The sequence below is a fragment of the Poecilia formosa genome, unplaced genomic scaffold (genome assembly GCF_000485575.1).
Source record: "Poecilia formosa unplaced genomic scaffold, Poecilia_formosa-5.1.2 Scaffold152, whole genome shotgun sequence".
In the NCBI taxonomy this organism is placed as follows: domain Eukaryota; kingdom Metazoa; phylum Chordata; class Actinopteri; order Cyprinodontiformes; family Poeciliidae; genus Poecilia; species Poecilia formosa.
The window spans coordinates 1,251,017-1,274,341 of record NW_006800091.1 but is presented as its reverse complement, the minus strand read 5'-3'; the positions used below and the strand labels follow the sequence as shown (position 1 = coordinate 1,274,341).

Genomic DNA, 23,325 nt, shown 5'->3' with positions numbered 1-23,325 from the left:
CAAAAAGATGATGATAAAGAAAAGAAATAGGAAAACATGAACAACATCATCATCACACTGTGCCTCTCTTCTGATTTGGCTTCTGAGCAACAAAATCCCCAGACGAGCCTTTATTTTAAATTGAAAACATAAAAACAGAGATAAATGAAACCTAACTGCAGGTTTTTTAGGGGAAGTTGTGGTTTTTACCTCGTTGAACTCAGGATTGAGGGTCTTCTTCTTCACGGCGGTCTTGTGCTTCGACTTTTTGTTCTCGTCAGGCTTCAGGTACCTGCAGAGGAGAGGGAAGTTTAATCTGCTTCTGTTTCTCCAGCCTGGCATTACACAGTTACTGCTATATTCTTCTGCCCTCAAGGGGGTGCTGTGGTAACACCTTGCATTTAATGACCCAGCCACATTGCAGCACATTATTCACACTAAACCACCTAATTACCTGACTTTAAGACCCTCTGGCTGGTATTAGAGACCATTTATCTCAGTCAGGACGGACATTTTATTTTACACACGGCTGTTTTAGCTGTAAATGTTTATCATTATGTGTTTCTGATGGGTTTGCAGAGGAAAGTGTGCATCATCTCGCAGCAATAAATGATTTCAAACCTGCTCAATAGACCTGGATGTAACAATAATACTGTAAAAGATATAAAATAAGTAATAAACATATAGCTTTCATATAATATGATGTATAATTATTTTTAAATTCAAAGTCAAACTTGTTTATTTTTTCTTTACTGCAGTTGGATGTTTTATTCATGTAAGTCCTTTATATTCAACTCCACTGGCTTTTAAAAGCTAGAATTTGGTTTACAAGCTTCAATTTATTGTGGGTTTATACATGCAGGCTCAAATTTGGGGGCATTTATCTACACTGATTTTGTATATGGTTTAATGTCTTGTAGACATTAAAAATTACTTTTTCCAGATAAATTCTAAAGCACTAATTTAGTTGGATGTTTTGTGTGAACTTTCAGATGAATAAAGTTCAACATCTGAGTTAAAGTTTTGGTTAGAGAATGTCCATTAGTTACACATTTATTTTTATGCTTTTATTTTGAAGTGGGTGAAGACTGTTTAGACAACAGTCAATCCCATTCTCTCTTTTTTCTCCCCAATAACTTTATTTCAAACAAAAAAAGTAACAGAACCAAAATAAAACACGAAGACAGTAGAGAACAATATAAGATAATACCATATCGAAGGGCATTAAAAAACTGTATGTCAAAATTAAATTAGTCCTCAGGGTTGGAGTCTTTCAAGGGAATATATATATAATCTAAGATCGAGTTAATGTTACCATTAGCTTCTGATAAATACTGTGTTGGTGGAGTGTATTAGCATTAGCGTTTAATGCGCTGGGGTTAGCTCAACTAACTTTTTAGCTATCAGTACCCACCACTGCAGGTTTGATTACACATGTGCTGAGAGCTGATATTCCACAGTCTAATATATCTAATAAATGTGATTGACGAATTTAGTCTGATTGGTCATAAATACGCAGGTTGAGGCAGAAAGTACCTTTCCACACTGATAGGGGGCAGTGCTGAGCCCAATAGACACAAAGGACAGCAGGTGCTTTTCTTCTACGCATTAAAAAGACTGAAAACGATAAAAGAATAAATAACTAATAAATACAGTCGAAGTAGAACCATTACAGGTCATCTTCACTGAAGCAGCCAGACTTTTGAAACAAGGATGATTTTTAACGGAATGACAGAGATATTCATGGAAAATATGAAAATATTTGGAAATTTTGGTATTTTAAAGACCAAAATGAAAATAATTCGGATAAATAACATGATTACAAAGTAACATTTCTCCAAATCAATTTCTTTCAATATACTGTAAAACTTATGAAACCTTAACAAAAGCTACAGGTATGTGTCTGCGTTTGGTGAAAAAAAATGTTGAATAAACTATTTTGGTTAAAAAATGCCTTTTCTTCATTCTGAGAAGTTACTCACAATGAGTAGATGATCCAGAAATTTTACTCAATAAAGAGTGGCAATAAGTCACGATAAAGTTATTCAAGTAAAACTAAAACGCACAGTGCAGTCAATAAACTCCTAAAAGTATTTTTTTTTCCCAAAAAGTTGCTCAGGTAAATGTAACTAGTTACTAGCCGACTCTGCTCACCAGTCATGATCCTCACACGCTGAAATTGTGAAAAGTATCCTGAGGAATCTCAGCACAAATAAACATTATAACTAATTACAGAACCATCTGCAGAAAACAGAGACTGACTTTCTAATCCTTTCTCATTTCTTGTCTCGATGCAGCTGCAGCAGTTGTGTGTAACGACCAAGAAGCGATACCGTTCCGCCTCACATTCCTGGTAATTATCGAGGTGTTGCTGGCCTCCTGAAAACATGCAGCAGGGTGTTTGTTCCTTATTCTCCATTTGCATTGACGGCAGTCGGTGAGTCAAAGCTGAAAGCAGATTCTTTGTGACCACCGTTGCCCCGGGTGCGTCTGTGAACGCATCTGTCCAGTGGATGCTGTTCAGTAACTTGTTCATTTTAATAAAGAATATCTGGTCATATTGTCTCAGGTTTACAGAGTTTCAGCAGCAGTAAAATCTCTGCTCACTGGACCCAGACTCCCAGTTATTTCCCCAGATACCAGAGAGTCTTTAAGGGAGGCTAAGTGGGTTATTGCTCACCCACTTCGCCTAGAGGGAAGCGGGAGCTGGGGCCGCTGTTGATGAGGACAATGCAGTGAGTTTAATTGTTGTCATGTAATGGGACCAGTGACCTCTCCAGGCAAAACGATCTTCAAGCAGAAGTTATGATGCAAAAAAATGTCACTATCCTGTGTGTATCTTAACCACGGCCGGATTTACAAGAATCTGGGCCTCTGGGCTGGAGCCAGTTTGGTGCCCTATTCTTTTACTAATGTAAACTGCAATACAGAAATAAATAATCCTGAACATAAATTGATGCATGGTAGGTTGAATACATTCCCTGAGCCATGGCTCTATATCGTTCCAAAAACTATTATGAAGTTATTGAAAATTGTTGGATATGTGACATTTTTATGTATATAACCAATATCCATAAAAATCTCACAATATTAATATAATTCAGTAGATATGGGCCTATTAGTTTTATGTTAAGTACAAAACATGCATTGATAAAAGTAAAAATTAAAATAAAATTTTTTTTTGAGGAGGAACAGAATTAATTTAGTGAACACTTGATCACAACGTCAACATGTGAAAGACTTAGCCATTTCTGCTTACATTGGCTTTACATCACTGCTAGGCTGATCTATTGATTAATTTTTGGATAAACTGATTAATAATTTAATCAGTTATCATCTTTTATAATTGGATAACAAAAGGTGCTTAATATGATATTATTATTATTAATTATTATTATTATTGTTATTATTATTATTATTGTTATTTGTTACAAATTTGACTCCTGTGAGACTAAACTGCCACTTATTGAGGAATTCTGAGTAAAACATATTTACAGACAAAGAAGATTTTTCATCTTAAATGCAGAATGTATATATTTTCCATACAGTTTTGACTTAATTACTGCTCTGAGTTTGTTGTTCTTTCAGCACATAGCCCTGCGTAGATCCATCCATCCATCCATCCATCCATCCATCCATCCATCCATCCATCCATTTTCTGCCGCTTATCCGGGGTCGGGTCGCGGGGGCAGCAGCTTCAGAAGGGAGGCCCAGACTTCCCTCTACCCAGCCACTTCTTCCAGCTCCACGCTTGTATCCGTGATCTCGTTCTTTCGGTCATGACTCAAACCTCATGACCATAGATGAGGGTGGGAACGTAGATCGACCGGTAAATCGAGAGCTTCGCTTTTTACTCAGCTCTCTCTTCACCACGATGGACCGGTACAGCGCCCGCTTCACAGCAGAAGCTGCCTCAATCCGCCTGTCGATCTCCAGCTCCCCTCTTCCCTCATTCATGAACAAGATCCCCAGATACTTAAACTCCTCCACTTGATTCAGGACGACCACCCTGACCCGGAGAAGGCACTCCACCATTTTCCGGCTCAAAACCATGGCCTCGGATTTGGAGGCACTGAGCCTCATCCTGGCCGCTTCACACTCAACCGCGAACCGCTCCAGCAAGAGCTGCAGATCATGATCTGATGAAGCCAACAGGACTACATCATCCACAAAAAGCAGAGATGCGATCCCAAGGCCACCAAAGTGGATCCCCTCAACACTTCGGCTGCGCCTAGAAATTCTGTCCATGAAAGTAATGAACAGAATCGGTGACAAAGGGCACCTATGTAGATCCAATTACTAAATTAGTTGACTATTATTTCAAATTGATTCTTCATGATTAACTAGTTTAATCATTTTAGTCCTAAAAGTAACACCCCAGGCATGTTTTTGATGAGGGAATAACATTACAGCATGATGTAAAGCTAAAAGAACTACCGGACAGCGTAGCGCTCAGTGTAGTATACAGAACAGTGAAATGGTAACATCTGTGCATGTATAAGTATCTTCAAGGTCAGTTTTTGTGCTTTTCTTAATGTAAAAATACAATAAAACAGATTGAGGTTGTAACATGACTGAACATTGAGAATCTTAAGAGGTGTGAAAACTTTTGTATCCCTCGTTTTCCTGCACTGCGTCCTTCAGGCTTTATGAAGATTTCCTCCACCTCAGACTGTTGAAAAATGTTTTGCCAGCTTTTCTCTTCTGAAACAAGTCCTGCTTTTGTTCTCAGGGTGTGCACAGAAGAGTCAGAAATTAATTGCACTTCCATTGCTCAGCCAGATGAAAGACTTGGGGAAAAATGTTCAGGTGTGATAAATAGGACTCTCCTTCAAATTGCAGCCCCTCGCCTGGCCTCTTCGCACGCTTGTCTTTCATGCTGCTGATAATCACAGGTTGTCGACATCTTTTTTGCTACAACATCAGCTCTGCCAGATAATCCATTTCGACACTTCTACATTGTCTTGCACGAGCTAAGAATAGCTTTCCAGTGTTTGGATAGGAAAGGAAGTGAATCCTCATGTGCCAATGTTATTTTAGGCTAACAACTCTGTTTGGATATTTATATTTTTGGCTGTTGGTGAAAAAAAAGAAACCTCTAAAAAGCTAAGAAATCTTCTGGACAAAGATGTTCTCAAGTCATTTTTCAGAAGTCAAATTTTGTGTCTAACAAATTCAAATTTCACCAAATGTATGGCATAAAGCAGTGGTGTCCAAACTTACATATTTAAACTGCTGGCAGGCCACAAAATTTACTAAGTTAAAAATGTAAAAGTTAATTTATTGTGATTTTTTCCCTTTTTTTTAGGTTTTAGGTTTTCCTGCTCAACAATAAACAATTTTTATGTGATCTGTATATCATTAAAAATCTAAAATATTAAAAGGTATTTGGACTGCTGCCTTATTAAAAGATAAACAGACATTTTCCAAATTTTTTGGGTTTGTGCTACTTCTGACTGATGAAGCACAATGGAAATATATATCTATGTGAATATAAATTAAAGGGCAGGCGGTGTTAGCAAGTTAAAATGCATTGGAACAGGGAACAAAACTTGGCAACTTATAAGGATGTGAAATGTGAAGATATTCTGTGCTGCTTATTCATTTAGAAATAATAAAATAAATCTAATTATAACTGTAGTGCGTATGAATGTGCCCCAAAAACATCAGTATAGATGGATTTAAAAGGCTCATTTTAAGATCTAATTTAGAGAAGTTGCAGATGACTTTTAAATATTGTGAAATTTGCTCTATAAAATGGTTTTGTGCATGAGGGGATGTGCAGGTGTCTGAACACTGACGTTTTGACGTAGGGGTCGGAGAAGCCGTTGGCGTCCATAGCAGCAAGGTGAGCACAGCGTATGATGCCCACAACCAGGCAAGACTTCTGGGTGTTGTACTTGAGGGAAATCATGATCCGACCCCGTTCCTCCAGAGACTTGTCCTCTGTCTTGTTGACCTAATAAGTAAAAAAAAAAAAGAAAAGAGAAAAACAAACAGATTTTGTCATTAATATGAGATGTTTTAGGGACATCTATCTAACCAGATCAGGTGCAGATGATCATCATCCTGCCTGAACCGCTGACTTAAAGGCCATGTTCACACTGCAGGTTTTGGTGCTCAATTCAGATTTTTTTCTGAAATCCGATTTTTCTTGGATGGCTGTTCATCCAAATTAAATGCAATCGCAGTCAGATGTCTGTGTCCTACAAGTTAGACGTCACACAACAGCGCTCCGTTTACAGGAGTCCAAGACAAAGACTGCATCCAAAGTGTCGGCACTGCTTGCTTCAGCCAGGCTTTATGTCCGGATTTACTACGTTTGGCTTCTTCTGGCGGAGAATTATGATGCATGTCTCACGCTACTGACGTAAAAGTGGAATGAAATGCAAGATGACTGCAGACGCTTAAGTAAGACTTAGTTGTTGTTTAAATGCAATTAAACATTGATCATGGTTGAGAAGAAAATGGTTGATACTGAGGGTAGGAAATGTTCATAGTAAGGTGTGAAATGACAATGAGTGACTATAAAATTATGGAGAAAACGGACTGTACAGACAAAGATATCTATTAAAAAATAGAAAAATATCTGTTTAAAGAAATATCCACAAAAGTGTAGCTGGAGCCTCAGTTCAACAGGTATTAAAAAGGTCAGACTATTTTATATATCCTTGAGAAAATGTCTAATCACTAATTGCTAACTAATTGCTATCTTGACATTTGTGGGTCTTGAATATCACCCAATCAGTGATGGACTGATTGATGCCATTTCAAGTGCTGAAGATGAGTCAACAACCAATCAAAAATAAATTTCCCCCATTTTAAAATAAAAATCATATGGTGGAAAATTAACCTATTTAATATGTGCATTATTTTCCATGTTTTCCCATCCTTTAATCAGTACAGAAGATAAGAGATTGACACAAAAGTGACTCTTTTTTTTAATGAATGTTTTTTAGCCAAGGATCAGTTTTGTCCCTGAAGAGGACTGTAATATCAAACTGGCTGCTTCTCTGATACGCGTCTGCATTAGTCACGCCGCATACCCACAATCCCACTGACAACGCTGACATGCGTCTCAGACCACAGATGGCATGCAACTTGGAAAGTTCACATGAGGCACGGAAGAGAGTGAGATTTAAAATTAGTTGCAAAGTTTTATTTCCTCAGCGCAATGATGGCCGTGATGCAACTGACACCGGTCCGGCTGGATGTCCACACACCAACCGGTATGTGTTTGTTTTTTAACACACGGAAAGGAAAAAAGTGGAATTATTATGCTTTTAAATCCTTCCGTTTCACATTCAAATCAATTCGATTTAAGTTGATTTTGCTCCCCCTTTTTTTAGATCAGTGTTTCTCAACCCTGGTCCTCACCGCCTCCCTGCTCTGCATGTTTTAGATGTGCCTCTATTCCAGAACAGCTGATTCAAATGATTGCATGACCATCAAATACTGCAGAAGCCTATTAATCACCCAGAGATACAATGCAGGTGTGTGGCAGAAGAAACACCTAAAACTTGCAGGACAGGGGGGCGCTGAGGACCAGGGTTGAGAAACTGTTTTAGATCAAGTCAAGTTTGAGGCTCAATTGTTAAATCAAGTAGAAAATAATGCGTGTTTGATATTTTTAAAACAAAAATAATGCTATATAGATTTAATTTAACCTTTTATAGTCCTTGACAAGGTGCTTTAAACACTCTATGGAGAAAAATACATACTTCAGAGTATAAAAATCACAGTCATGGAGCCCCTAAAGGGGGATCCAATTTATTTTTCTCTCTCTCTGCAATGACCACTGACTTAGAAATGTAATTTGTGAGCAACACTGTGGCAGCTGCTGATTGTGTGAATATGTGCAGGGTTTTCCTTTACCTCAGCTCTTTTAAGAAGACCAACATATTATACAGAATAAGGAAGTTTATATCAGCGGGGAAAATGCGCAGCAGCTTAACAACTTCAGGCTTATCAAGAGCTACTTGGAAGTGAATGGGGCTGCTCTGAAATGTGGCCATTCAGGGTTTGATTTCTTTCACTGAGCATTTCAAATTGTTATGCATTAAAATGATCCTTTCTACTTCATACGTGCAATATTATTTATGATAAAATGTATTTACTGTGACACTGGGAAAATGGTAATCTTACCTTAGCTTTTCCAAACAAATTTAAATTCATGTGGAAACTTATCAGCTTTTTTCTTTACACAAGCAACCAGACTATTTCATATTCTTAAAATTGGTCTTGATCCATAGTCCACGACTTCTGCAGGTTTTTTTTTAACTTCTTTATTTGGAACTTTTATAGATTTTATAGATTTTTTTCACTAATTCAGTATTTGTACCTGAATATGACAGTTTGCTTTGTTGTATGTAGATGTATGGTGCAACAACAACAAATAAAGTGTCAGGCCTTAAAACAAAAATCAACAGCAGATAAAAGAATAAATAAAAAAAGGAACAAACATTACCAGCAGCCACACTGAAAGGCTGTCCCAAATTTATTTGGTGGATTTGAGTTTTAAGACAATATTAGCCTGATGGAGCATGAAAAAATGTGAACAATGTTGATTAAAAGATTTTTAAGATTGGAATCAGAATTCTGTAATTAAAGTCAGAATTTTGAGTGAAAAAAAGGTAAAATTAAAAAGTCAAACTTCTGAGAGAAAACAGTCAATTTTTTTTTTAAAGTCAGAATTCTAAGATTAAAACCAAAGTTCTGAGAAAAAAAGTCTGAATTGGTAATTTAAAATCAGAATTCTGAGATTAAAGTCAGAATTCTTTTTTCCCAGTTACCCTAATCGTGTTACGTATATTTTACTTATAAAATCTCCTTATAAACCAAAAAACACAACAAAAAGAACAATAAGTTTGGAGAAAAAAAAAAAAAAACCTCAAATGAATAAGTAGCAAGCTTGGTGAGAAGCACACAAACGTTCCTGTCCACAGCCGTTTGTAGGAGACGTTGCTCAGCAGCGCGTCCTGTGGCGCTCACAGCAGGGTACTAATCAGAGACCTCCAGGGAACCGACTCTCTCCGCATGAATCACAGATGACTTTACAAGTCGTCTCCCTGGACCTGTGGGCTCACCATCTATCTCATCTGGCATGCCAACATGTTTCAGCCACAGCCTTGGTTTACTGTCAGAGCCGCTTAGCCTCACTTTTCTCCTGAGGAGATTCCACATTAAAGAGTTCCCTCTGGTGCTTGAAACTGCTTAGTTTTCTTTAACAGGAGATACTGAGATGAGAACAAACTATCAATGTACAAGTGGAGAAATAAAACCGCATCGCTCTGCAACACGTTGGATGGCCAGTACTTTTCTGGAACTTGACGGATATTCCTGAAACTCACAAGTTACCTTTGACTAGCAACTTCAAGGGTTACTTTGAAGTTACCCTTTTTCGAACTTAGAGGGGGCATTTTATGCAAATTTCACGTTTTTCTTTTTCCATTTGGGTCTCTGCTGCTTCTAAAAACAATCCAAGAATTCAAAAAACACCACCCAGACATTTTTTGGCAATAGCTTGATGGGTTTTTTTAGTTACTGGAAAATGAGCTGTTTGAAAAACCTCCCCACTATTAAGTCATATTTTATAGGGCACTGCAGTATCACCTAGGTACCTAGGTATCAAGGTAACACTGGCGTTACCTAGCAACAACAAAAAGAACATTTTCAACTTCTGAAACTTCGAAATTCCAATATTTTTTCTAGAAGATTTTTGAGATTAATCTCAAAACTTATGAATTTTTATTTCCCTAGGAATTGTTTTACTTTTGAAACTGAAAATTTTAAAATTTTTTGTAGAAAATCTGAAATTAATCAGAAAATTTCAGAGTTTCTTTACCCAAATATTATTTCAAACTCCCTTGTTTCTTCTAGAGTATCTTAGAATTTACTTAGAATAACTTTTTTTTTTTTTTTTTTTAATTCACAAAGGCCATAATACTGTGGACTGTGTTTTTTGGAGTTGGGAAGGTTTTAAGTCATCAGATCTGGGAACCCTACTGAACATGCAATTTTTGTTATTTGTAAGAGTGAGGCACATGCGCAATGCAGAGTTAGGTGGAGCTACATAAACATGAAACCAGTATTCTGAAATCTATCCACTCTGAATAAATAAATAAATTAAAAAAAAAAAATCATAATTTTTGGTGTAAGGTGCTGAATCTGTGTGAACGCACAGCCTTAACAACAAAAAACGTTTGTGGATCCACCTAAAATTGTCCCCGTGTGGGTGAGACTTAAAAGGACATTTCCAACCCCCATAATGACTCTTCTCTTCCAGTTTCCACTAATCCACTCCAGCATAACCGCACCGCCCGGCTGCTCTGTTTGCTTTACATTTCCCAGCCACTTGTGCTGCTGTGGTCTGGAGGCAAACTCAATTAAGATCGGATGGAGGATGTTTATTAATTGAATTAAGCGCAGAGTATAACCGGACACCTTTAATGCAACCCTTAACATCAGTCTGATTGAAAGCAGCTAAATTGCTTTTTAATACAGTGAAACATACATAAACCCTAATTCACTCTCTCAGTAATCTGTGTTCACTGTGTTTGCTCTCTTTAAGGGATGTTCAGCTGAGAGAGAGATCTTTAACACAGAAAGCCATTTCCAGCTCCAAACGGTTAAAGTGCATTTAAATTTTTCTTTTTGATGGTCCAACAATTAGACAAGCTGTTGTCTATGAAAGCTGCAAGACAGACGTTTCTGTAAAATTAGTCAAATTCTGTTTTGTTTATTTTTTGAAAAAAAATAAATAAAAATACAGCACAAAGCATAATGTCAAAACTTTGTTTTGCATATTTAATTCCCACCCCTTAACCACGTACAGTCACATGTATAATCCATACAAACACCAATAAATCTGTAATTAATAGTTAACCCATCAGTATGATATCTTTTTAATTGTGATTGCAGTGGATGAACAATTATTTTTGCTTTAAACTTCACCAAAAAACAAAACTAGCATGACTAATAAAAAGATCATCACTAATTGACTAATAATATTAATAGATGTAATTATTATATCCAGTAATAATCATATGCTTATATAGTGTAGTTTTGTAAGTATTGCCCCAGATTTATATACAATAACCTAGAGTGAGTTTAGTAAACAGTAGAGTACATTAAATACTTTTTGTTCTTTCTTTGACTTTACGTTGAACATAGCTGATGTGTCTGGTTTCTAATTCACTTTAAAAATTTATCAGCCATCAGTTTTTTCAGTTTGTTTTGCTACTTTGCTGTAAATTACCATCAATTTTAAATATCTGAGGTTTGGTTAGAGACTGTAATTTTATTATTTTTCGTTCCATGTGTCTCTGGCCTTACGTCAGACTTTGACTGACCAGGATCAATCCATTCAAGGGTAAAGAACGCAGAGAAGAAGGTGGCAATGCACAAAAATCTCCTTTAACATAATTAGGTTATGTTGTCAGGACGATGAATGTCAGAGCTTTTAGAGAATCATTACCATTCAGAAAGTTACATTAAGGACAAAAATCAACAAAGTGCATCAATAGCACTGTTATCAAATTGCTTCTAGAAACAAAACCAAAGTAATTATATTTACACCTAAAGAAGAATCATGTGAAGTCAACCTGCTTCACTTATTACAGCTAGAAACCAGAGATCAGGCCCCAAATCTGGGTGTAGTGATGAACTCTGACCTGAACTTTCAGAGCCACATAAAGACAGTTACAAAGTCGGCCTTCTATCACCTGAAGAACATTTCCAGGATTAAAGGACTAATGTCCCAACAAGATCTAGAGAAACTCATCAATGCGCTTATCTTTAGCTACATTGATTACTGTAATAGTCTCTTTACAGTTGGAAAGAAGAAAAATCAGATAGTTTCAGGTGATCCAGTACGCTAAAAACGACTAAAAGCCCACCTGTTTAGAGTTGCCTTTGATTCTTGACCAGCATATTCAATGTGTATTGATGATTTGAATGGTTGCACTTGACAAAATGCAATTTCTGTTACTTGTTTTCACAACTGTTGGCCATATGATGTGTTTAGGACATTATGTGGAAATATTGCAGCGATATTTCCACGTAAAGTTTGGGTGCAGATTGGTCTTCCAAATGAACAATTTTTACATAGTAGCTTAAGAACAACAAAGTCAATGTTTTGGAGTGGCTACCACAAAACGCTGATCTCAATCCTAGAAAAAGTAATGGACAAAACTGAGAAGGTGTGTGTGAGCGAAGTAGCCCACAAACCTGGCCCAATTCCACTGGTTCTGCTAAGATAAACAGGCCAAAACCCCAGGAGACTAATGTGAGAAGCTTGTGGGAAGAAACTCAAAACGTTTGACTTAAAAATAAATTAATTGGAATTAAATTTGACGTTTTGTTGTGCAGTGCTTCTTTCTGACTCGTTCCTGAGCTGAACGCTTCCAGTAAAGGTGCTCCACTGTTGGGCCGAATCCATCAATAAGACGGACGCTGCAAGCTGCTGTATGAGATGATTAAATGGCCGGTCCCAACCGACATCCGGAGCTGTGACAGCCCTTCTTATCCCACTGCCCTGAGCTTTTACTATTCCTGTAACCAGTAAAAGTCACAGCTTGGTTTACCTGTGAGCATTACAGCAACAAACTGGATCAAGAGAACTTAAGAAGCAGAAACAGCTGGATTTAAAATGAAATAACAGACTTATTGGGTATGAGTTTAGGAGCAAAATTGTTGTTTTCCTTCAAAACAAGATGTTTAAGAATTAACAGCAGAAGTTCAACCACATAACTAGATGGTGTATAAATGCATTTTTCATAAATTACCAATACTTTAAATGTCTTTTTAAGGTGACCCAAATCAACTTTTTATGCCCAAATGTGACATTTCATGGCGGTCTGAGCAACCCAGATACAACCTTTTCAACACCCAAAAATTTGATCTGTCACTTACATATGAGGAACTAAATTGTATCCAATTATTTTCAAAGCATCTGGAGTCTGAGCAAGCAAGTCACATTTTATTAAACTTTTACATCATTGATGGAAAAACGTGCGTCATAATTCTGCTCCAGAAGAAGCCAGACGTGGATAATCCCGACGTAAATAATGGCTGAAAATCATAATTATGAAATTTCTGAAAGACATTTGTGTCAGTGAAGTGAATCACATCCAAAGAGACGTCTCTACAGAAGCTGCATTTATTGCTGTGTTTACTTTTGATTAGCTCCTATCGTCTCGCTATGATCTTGTGATGATACTGTCAGCTCCCATTGCCGAATTAACTTTAAAATCGATCCACAGATGGCAATGTCCATTATTACTTCCGTAAACAGAGAGCTGCTGTGTGACGTCAACGTTCTTCTTCTGCACAAGACCTGCTGTGTGAATGTAGCCTATGATCTCCACAACCTCTATTAAGGTAAATTTGCTATTTTAACTATTAAAATGGGCAATTATAAGCCCATTTTAATAGTTAAACCCCTAAGTTATCATAAAAAAACTTTAATATAAGCAAATATGATTGATCTTTGATACTAAAACCACTAAAACAACAAAAACAGGAAGGATCAATCAGTAGCACACTGCAATATGTTGCAGTGTTTGATTATTTGATCAAAACATTAATATTTATTCATGCAGAAATGAGCAATTTGGAAAAATCCAGCTTTGTGTTCAACAGAGAATCAGGATCTCTTTAGTAAATTACAAGTTTACACACATTGAAGAGCAAATTAAATACTAGAAAGATTCAGAGAATTAGCACCCAAGTATCAACGCTGGGGAAAATAATTAGCATGGTTGTGATCTGAGGGCTGTCAGGCTGCTCTGTTGTAAAAACAGAAACGACTCTGGTGGAAACACAGCATTTCTTGAAATTTAGCAAAAAACAATGCCAAAAAATAAACTAACAAAACATTTTCTGAGCATGAATCAGTTTCAGACTCACTGAGGTGAAAGTAAAATCTGTCTGTTGATCCAGTGAATAAAAATATTTTCTGCAAACAAACCTTTAAACCCTCTGGTGTGTTTCAAAGTTAGCACTATGTGGTTTGGTATGGGAATGAATGAAGGCACAGTTAGGTTGCACAGCTGTGAAGGTGCCATTAATACTGAACAGCAGCAGCAGCTTTCCGAGCCACATGTCACTATGATGATGCATGTTGAGAGAGAACCTTATATCAATCAGACGTCTTCCTCCATGAATAACACCGATTTGCTTCTGCAGTGAAAGTGTTCGGGTAAAGACGTTCCTGCAGTCCAAACCCAACAAAACATTGTTTTCTGCCGTTTCGGTTTTACTAATTCATTGACATTACCGGTCATATAGAAGTCCTTAGCGCTGATCTGAGGTGGCACCAGATGAGCTGCAATGAGGTCCTGATTTACAGTCTGGTAATAAATGAGCTGATATTAGTATCGGCTCATTTAACACAGAAAATGAACGACTAGCTAAAACTGCTTCACTTGATCAGCAATTACAGAAACCAAATGTTTGACATTTACTGCTATGCTGCAAAAAGTTTACAACCTACAAGGATCCAATGGTCGTTAGCCTGCATCACCAGATTCAGGTCGTTTGTGATGTTCAAGCCCACCACGATTTTGATCTTCATCATTACCATGAAAGCAATGGCAAAGTGTTTCCCAAACCACGATCCCCAGACAAAATGCTATTACTAAATTTAAGCCATTTTGAATTCTTGGATTCATGTTTTTGATGTTAATTCAACAGATCCAGCTCTGTCTTATTCCTAGCCCCCACGAGGCTTTGCGCGATTTATGGGAGTGACTTCCGCCGCAAACCGGAACCGCCATTTGTTTACATGTTAGCAACTCGCTAACCATCTTTCGTCAGAGGACTTAAGCTATAAAATATGTGAGAATAGCAGCTATCACATCTTAAATGCTGCAATATTGTTTTACTGCTACATACAGTTATTGTGGGGTGGGATGGTGACTTGAATAAGCAGCTGCAAATAACCTGCACTAGCATATGTAGCTACTTCATTAACTCAGTTGCTTTGGAGAAGAAGGTTTTCTTCCGTTGGCTTTTTGTCCACACAATGAAATGAGCAACCATAAAGCATTTTGGGTTCTCTCTTCAAGTTTAGCATTTTTAGTCAAATTCTTTTTGTTTCCTTATCTGTCGGTAGGCGATGACAACTGCCGCTTATCACAGAAACTCTGGCTTTTTTTTGGGAGCCCGTTGAAACACACCTGTTGCTGCCACAAATTAAATTTGGTCTGATCATTTGAGTACAGCTATGAACAGCACAACAGTTATCCGAGCTCCGCCAGGGCATCTTACGGCACTTTCCAGTGGCAAGTTGCTCTCTGTAACAGGTTAATGTGTGATTCGGTGTGTGATTCGGTTCGGTTCTAGTCCAGTGGGGGGAGATTCTCCATATTATGGTCTGAAGCTGCTGTCATTTCTCCGCTGATTTGCAGCGACACTCGGCAACGGAGAACCTCGAGGTTCTGGTTTGATGGCCTAAATAAACCCAAATATTTGATTTTGTCTTATAGAAATTTTATTGCTGACCCAAGGGGGATGAATGGGTTTTTCAAAGCTTTTGGTTGGTTTGACACAGTGCAGTATGAAAGAAAAACGCACCAGCTGAAAATGTAACAAATGTTGCAACTTTGGTCCCTAATCCACCCAACCATCAGGTGTGAAAACTCTGAAGAGCTTAGTACCAAAATATATGAAAGACCTGTTGCTGAACCAACCTTTTAGTCCTCTCAGGTCTTCTGGTTCTGGTCTCCTCTGCATCACCAGAACCAGAACCAGAACCAAACATCGAGAAGAGGCATTCCTCTAATCTGGAACAAACTTCCAGAAAACCGCTGAGACACTGAGTTCCTTTAAACCAAGGCATGAAGCCCACCTGTTTAGAGCTGCTTTTGTTCCAAAATAACTGAAAAATGTAAAAATGCTTTGATGATCCTTGATCATTTTTATGATGACTTTTGACAAAATTTAATGTTTGTTTTATAATTGGTTATTTTGTTATGTTTTTATGATGTAAAGCACTTTGAAATGACTAGTTGCTGACTGTGACTTCAGAAAACCCAGTGGACCAGGACCAGCTGATCGTCACTGACTGTGGAAACTCCGAGCTCTGCCTGTTTGTGCTGCTTTATTTGTTTAAGAAATACAACCAAACCTCCCATCATTTCTACATTTCATGTTTTTTAGACTTTCAAACACAATAAATAAAATCAAGTTAATTTAATAAATTGAAAAATATTTTCTATTTTCTGTTTAAAAACAACAACAAAAAAACATTATCTTTATTGATTGAAGGGAACTTAACTGTGATGTTTGTGCCCGCTACGCCTCTAGCTATGATGTAAGGTTAAACAGTTTTGTCAGGTTATTACAGCTGGCATCATAAACAAAAACTAAACAGTTTTATGTTTTTCTTGAAGACATTTTGTCCATTTCTGAACTCTGATTTAGCTGTCTTCTTTGTGAACTATGGCAGTGTTTGACTGAAGCGTCCAATACCTGGTTGCAGAATAATGAACCATTTTCCACCGTTCTGTCAGGGAACAGCGAGAAAACAATGATTACAGCTTGTCTTATTTGTTACTTTCACTGCCAAGACGCTTCGATCACAGCAGTTCTCCTCATTGATTTTGGGGGTTAAGTTTTCAGAAAACATCACTGCTAAGCAGCTTGCTAGAGGAAAGTGTAAATTCAGACTTTTTTCATCGTTTTATACATCGTTAACCACTACAACGGTGTGTCAAGGCCATTTTAGACAGAAAAAAAGGAGTAAATTTCCACCAAAAACATTTAAGAAATTTTCCAATAAAAAAAAACAAAAGAAGAAAATGAGTTTCAAAAGTCAAAGATTTATTTTTATGCTTTTTTTTCCTCAAAAATTTGAGAGTCAAAAACTCATAGAAAATACTCAGAAATTCTTAGATTAATCTCAGAAATGTTATTGAAAGAAACTTGGAAATTTCTGAGTTCCAAAAGTCAAATTTGCTAGAAAAGAGTTTCTAAGGTTGAAAATCTTTGACTTTTGAAACTCAGAAATTTCTACGTTTTTTTCTCAAAAAATCCTGAGATTATTCTCAAAATTTCAGAATGTCCAGGTATAATTGTACACTTCTTTTTTTCTACCTAAAACGCCGTTGTACCACTGATCATTGTTAAAATTCCAGGTTTTTATGTTATTAAAGTCAGACCATTTCAAAACTGGTCCACATGTGGGACATTTTGTCCCTTCAGCTGGAAAACAAAAAATATTTTAGAAGGATGATAAATTAATGTTGTTATGCACACTCCTAACCAATTGGACTCATTTTCAGAATCCAGTTGTAGTTTGAAGAAAGCTGGTTAGTGGAAATAGAAATAGAGGTGCTCTGTATCCCACCAGAACCTAATTTAAACCACAGCAGATTAAAGCACCAGGTAGTGAGCCAATAAGTGGGGTGCAGGAGTGGATTATGTGTTGTGAGAGCACCAGAGTGGAGTGGAGTGTCATTGAACTGTGATTGAATACCCTTGTGAAACTGCCCACACGGTTTGTAATTAATGCGGTGTAATTCTGGATCATCTATGTCTAAAGAACGGCCCACTGAGCCCAGCACTGCAAAACAACCATAACAGGCATGTTCAACTGAATTGGGTGCCAGTGATGTTTAAATATTAATAATAGTCTTGGTGAAACATTACTTCTGAAAGATTTATCTGTAAAATAAATCTTTCAGATTAATATATTAGTTCAAAAGTAACATTAGTAGCTTTTTACCAACATTTTAGTAATTTTCTTTCTTTAAACTAGTATAAGAAATATTAGGTTGTTTTTTTTTTTATCAATAATTATTAGATTATTTCACCAATAACATGTAAAAATGTCTTGTTACAAGAGAAATAATGTGCCAGTGGAAATAGTACTTTTTAAAAATCAGTATTAAGGAATTATTGAGCTAAATCAAGATTTTAAATTTAGCTAAAAAGTTACATGCAAGTTATATAACACATCTTTTCCAGCAGCCATTGTACAGTGAATACAGTGGTAAAACCAAATGCCTGGGCGCAGGAGTTCCACTTGGGTTGCTAGGTAACAGGCCAGGCTTGACTGAGGTTGCTTGGTAACTTAACGTTCCAGAGGATTTTGAAACTTTTGCAGACACCAAAAAACATTAACTTATCGGACCCAAATGGAAGTACAAAAATGTGAAAAATATGAATTTTGCATAAATGGTCCCCTTTAAAACTCTTGATTTTTAAAGAGATTTAAATATCAAGACATAAAACAATATGTGACATGTTTTGTTTTCCCCAGTACCATATACAAGAGTTGGGTTGTACACTTACTGGCAACTGTTTCTCCAGGCAGTTGTTGAAGTTTTTGACTTGGTTGGGCTTCAGCTTCTTGAGGGGAATCCGCGTTTCCCCGATAAACTCATTGTGGCGAAATTTGTCCTCATCACACACTGAGATCCTGAGAGATCAGAAAATATTGAGGAAAAGGTGAATACAGTGAAGCTCATATTAATGCTTTGCAGCTTCATTTAAAGAGATTATTCCGGATTCCAGCTGAAACACAGTTGTGTTGCAGTGAATCTGCCAAGAAGTGCTTTGTCAGACCCAATCAGGGTGACAGAAAATGATGGGATAATTATATGTGTAAATTGTGGAATAAGACTCACTGATAGATTTTTTGATGAGAAGTTGTTTTATTGGGATTGAAAAATCTTCCTGATTATGTAAACATTTAAGATCAAATCAATTATTCATCTCTTTCTGTGCTTTTGTCCTTCACACAAAAGCACAGACTGAATTAAATCAGTCTGTGAGACATTCAACTTAACAGATTTGTATTTTGAGACACTTTAGAAATAAACACAATACTAATCTTTAATACATGACTGTATACTTAAAAAACATTTATTAGTTAGATAGAAATCAGGTTCCAACACTAATCTACCAGCAGGGGGTCAACTTGCTTGATAAGGGAGCTTAATCTCCCATAAAGCTTAAACTGCATCAAAAGAAATAGAATAATAGAACTAAACATTATTGTCAGAACAAATATTATGCAATTAAGTATGAATATACGCAAGATTTTATCATTTTATGAATATTTATCTTGGTATTCTATGAAAATAAGAAACTGATAGACATTGGTTTGAGATGTTGGTTTAGGAGGCATAAAATCTTAAAATTGTTGAGTTTGCAAACTGATCAGCAGTTTGCTGATCAGTTGCTAATTTTGTCTAAATGACGAAGGTATGACTTCAGTCAGAATTCATGCAGATCACAAATGTCAGTTTCTGCATCAAATTACGGATGGAGAATGTGAAGAGTATCAAGAAAAAGACTCAAAATAATTCATACATGTCAATTTTTGTATGTATTTGCTTAATTAAAAGCCATGTTTGACTGTTCATGTTGTATTTTTTGTGCATCTCATTGGTTCCTTTGTTGCCACTTCCTCAAAGTTTATTAAAAAAAGAGAATATGAGAAGAGGAAATGGAACTGCTGCACGAACAGACTTCAAAGTAAGAGCATGAACGTAAACGTCTAACAATAACCAAAAATTTCAACACAGATGTTGAACTTTGTTCACAAACAGCCAAGTGAATTTAAAAGGAAAAGTTAATTGAAGGGGAACCTAAGTGAGATTTCAAAGTTAGCAAAAAAAGTGCTAAAGTGATAAACAAAAAAGTTGCTCTATTAGCACATTAGCAGAAGTGTGCCTAAGAATGCTGAAACTGAGAATCACTGGAGCAGAACATTTCTTTTTTTTCTTAAATCTGTTAATATTTACATTTTAGAGTCTTAACAAATTGAATTGTAACTTCTGTTTCCTGCTCTTAGCTGAACGTAGCAAAATGCTCTGAGATCTTCTCTGACCAGCACATCGGGCACCAACAAAGTCACATTCTAAGTCTCTTAAATCCAATCTAAAATGTCTGATTCTGAGTTTGAACTTCTTCACCACGTCCAGAACCCTAAATGCACCGACTTGATCAGCTGACTCGCCATTTGTCTCAACAAGCTATTGAAACTATTGGTTAGTATGTTCTAAGAACTGAAGAGAAAATGAGTGAAAAGAACTTTATCCTAAAGAACTACTGATCAACACAACACAATCAGAGACTGGTTGCTAAAACTATGAAAGTTTGAATTCAGGTAGAAATCACTCAGCGGTAAAAGATGAACAGTGAGCTTCTGATTTCACTTTTCAGCCTGGGATCTATATTCCTTTTTAGCATTTCATTAAAGTTATGATGGAAGCCAATAATCGGAGCTCTCAGCAGACCTACAGTGTGCCTCCAGTAAATGCAGAGAGCGGTCCCTGTGTAAGCGCTCTCTGCCCTGACATGGCATGGTTCACACTCAGGCTCGTGTAGATGAATGCTGTTTGTTTCAAGTGCTTTTCTCTGCATAATGAGCAGCCGTATAAAGAAAAAAACATGCTGCCTTTGTATGCCCCATGGCATAATGTAATAGGGCCACAGGTTGCGTTGGATGTTGTGCAATCAGACATTCAATATCAATAATAGTACTGATAATAGCGGGAAGGGGTCGTGTTGAAATCATGTTTCAATTTGCAGGAATAAATGAGTTGTGTTATTTGGGAATGTGGAGTGCAGTCCACTGGAATGGCTGACCAGATCACGCCTCACGCATGCTGATGCTTCAGATCTCTGTTGTGATTCGGAGCGACAACATTTCAGCTGATTCTGATGCTGTGCGACATAAAATTGCCAGTAAGCCACACTAATGTGTTTGCAGGGCGCCGATAAGAGTGGCAGTCAATCACTGAGGGTCAGAAACTGCATCGGCTGCCCAAATGCAACAGCCTGTCTCTGTCTGACCAAATACCAACTTCTTCAGATGGAACAAAATAGACATAAATAAATATGTATTAATGACTAATTAGGGCTGCACAGTGGCGCAGTTGGTAGAGCCAAGAGCTGTTGCCTTGCAGCAAGAAGGTTCTGGGTTCGATTCCCGGCCTGGGGTCTTTCTGCATGGAGTTTGCATGTTCTCCCTTTGCATGCGTGGGTTCTCTCTGGGTACTCCAGTTTCCTCCCACAGTCCAAAAACATGACTGTCAGGTTAATTGGCCTCTCCAAATTGCCCCTAGGTGTGAGTGTGTGTGTGCATGGTTGTTTGTCCTGTGTGTCTCTGTGTTGCCCTGCGACAGACTGGCAACCTGTCCAGGGTGACCCCGCCTCTCGCCCGGAACGTTAGCTGGAGAGAGGCACCAGCACCCCTCCCGACCCCACTGAGGGACAAGGGTGTAAAGAAGTTGGATTTAATTGGTAGTTGTAACCCTGATATATATGTATATGTGTGGGCATGTCCACACTTCTGGATATTTTGTGTTTTTACTGCTTGTTTTCAAATCAATCATGAGCAAATAAATTCATGGATATTACATTTTTTTATAATTTATTTTCGTCAAATCAATATATAAGCTTATTGATTCCTTTTCTGACAACTTCCAAGAGCTGCTTTAAAGCTTGCCCAGGACAAAACATGGTTGCATCATCTGCAAAAACTGCATACTCTTCACTCTATGTGTCATTAAAAGCTTGGAGCTCAGTACTGAACCCTGTGGGACGCCACATGTAATATTTAAGCATACAGATGTTTTTACTTCCTATTTTATTCAATTTATTTTATGATTTATTCAATGAAAGGCATTTTTTAAGCCCCACTATATATTTTATACTTTTATTTTCCATTAAATTTTCCATTCACTCCATTACTGCCGTAGATGTGGATCTGATTCTCCGTTAAGATGTTTTTTCCCTATACTGCGTGACAATAAATAAATTTTCCATCATTTTGGAGAATTGTGAAGGTAGGGAAACTGGTCTTTAACTAGTGAAGCGATGTGAGTTAACCTGCTTTATGGGGATAGCAGTTTTCATTTTCATTTTGTAAGTATTAGCTGCATGTTTGTCTCACTATGTGACCCAACTCTGGTCAGAATATCGCAGGATTTTATGTGTCCAACAGAAGAGATATATTTAGGCAAACTACCAACATACTTATCTGTACTCGCTCCGTCTAAAACAAAAACTCTGCATATGGTTGCATAACCTTCCTCCACCACTTGATTGCACGCTGTTAACACTTTGGTGCAAAGAAGGGAGCCAGTGGAGGTGAAATAACACTTAAATTACATAAATGTGTCATAATTTTCACAGGGAGTTAAATGTTTTTGGCTTCAAGTCTTTCCTTATGTGTCGTTACTGAAAAGAAAGACAATGATAATAATAATAATAATACTAAAAAACATGTAAGCCTCCCACTTGAGTATGAAAGTACAAAAATTCTGCTTATTTTGGTTTGGATCTTGCAGAAACCAACTGGGTAAACAGGAACTTTGTCCATTTATGGACCTAACAAGTAGCCATTAAGTAAACACTGTAAAACTGTTATTTATCCTCAGGGGCAAGAAGAACATCTTTAGAAGAAACATAAAAACATTTTATTCTAGGCTTTCCTGTCTCCATCTGTTTTCTTTAACTCTTTTTTTTTACTTTTTAAAACCGTGGTTCTTCTTAGATTTCCTGCATTTATGCTTTTTTATTATCTCCACAGTTCCTGTGATTTTCTTTAATTATGCCACTTTACCTCTCTTCCTTCTGACTTGGTTTAATCTGATTCTTTCCTTTCAGTCTCTTTTCTTCATTCTCGTCTCTTCCTTCCTAATTTAATTCTTGTGATTTACTTGAATTTTCCTCCTTCCTTACTGCAATTTCTGATCATTTCTAAACCCTTACTTCTCTTCTCAACTTCCATATTTTTCCCCACTAGCTCCATCTGTTTTCTTGTTTTTGCAAATAATTCAGTACTTTTGCCTTTTCTTTGATATTTATCACCATTGTCATTTTGACGCTGAGTGTACCTGAGAGTTTTGCGGACCATATCCTCGTCGGTGATGCCGTAGTAGGTCAGGGTCTCGTTCCAGACGGGGTTGAGTGTGTTGTGCAGGGTCTTGGTTCTGAGTTTATTCGCCTGAAACACAAATCACATCCTCCACTTAATGCTCATGATTGAATACTGGTTTGCCTGACAGCTAAGGAGAGCTCATCCCCAGAGTCATTGAAATGCTGCCAATATTTCTTTTTTTAACTTCCAGGAAAATGTTCCACAGGGTCCTTACGTGACGTCTTGCAACGTGCATGCAAATATAATCTCACTGCTGCCTTGCAAAAGTATTAATGCCTGTGTTCAAAACTAATGGGGGAATGGATTATCTTCCAAAAATACAAGCAAAGTCCAAAATGAAAAGCCAATGGAATTGACCTGAATGAAATTAATGCTATTATATGTAGACAACATTTTTCTTTTATAAACAAACTAAAAGGCTGTTGTGAAGTTTTATATATATATAT

General features: G+C 37.1%; 1 protein-coding gene across 3 annotated transcripts in view; it reads right to left on the bottom strand.

Annotated features, from left to right (window-relative positions):
• LOC103146121 (double C2-like domain-containing protein beta) overlaps positions 1-23,325 on the bottom strand; it is a 125,687-nt gene that overhangs the window by 2,845 nt on the left and 99,517 nt on the right. For all 3 annotated transcript variants that reach the window (XM_016677298.1, XM_016677296.1, XM_016677297.1), the window contains 4 exons: positions 22,836-22,945; positions 18,277-18,403; positions 5,781-5,938; positions 190-271 (listed from right to left, as the gene is read on the bottom strand). In XM_016677298.1, coding sequence (XP_016532784.1) covers positions 190-271; positions 5,781-5,938; positions 18,277-18,403; positions 22,836-22,945 — 477 coding nt within the window. The remainder of the gene's footprint in view (positions 1-189; positions 272-5,780; positions 5,939-18,276; positions 18,404-22,835; positions 22,946-23,325) is intronic.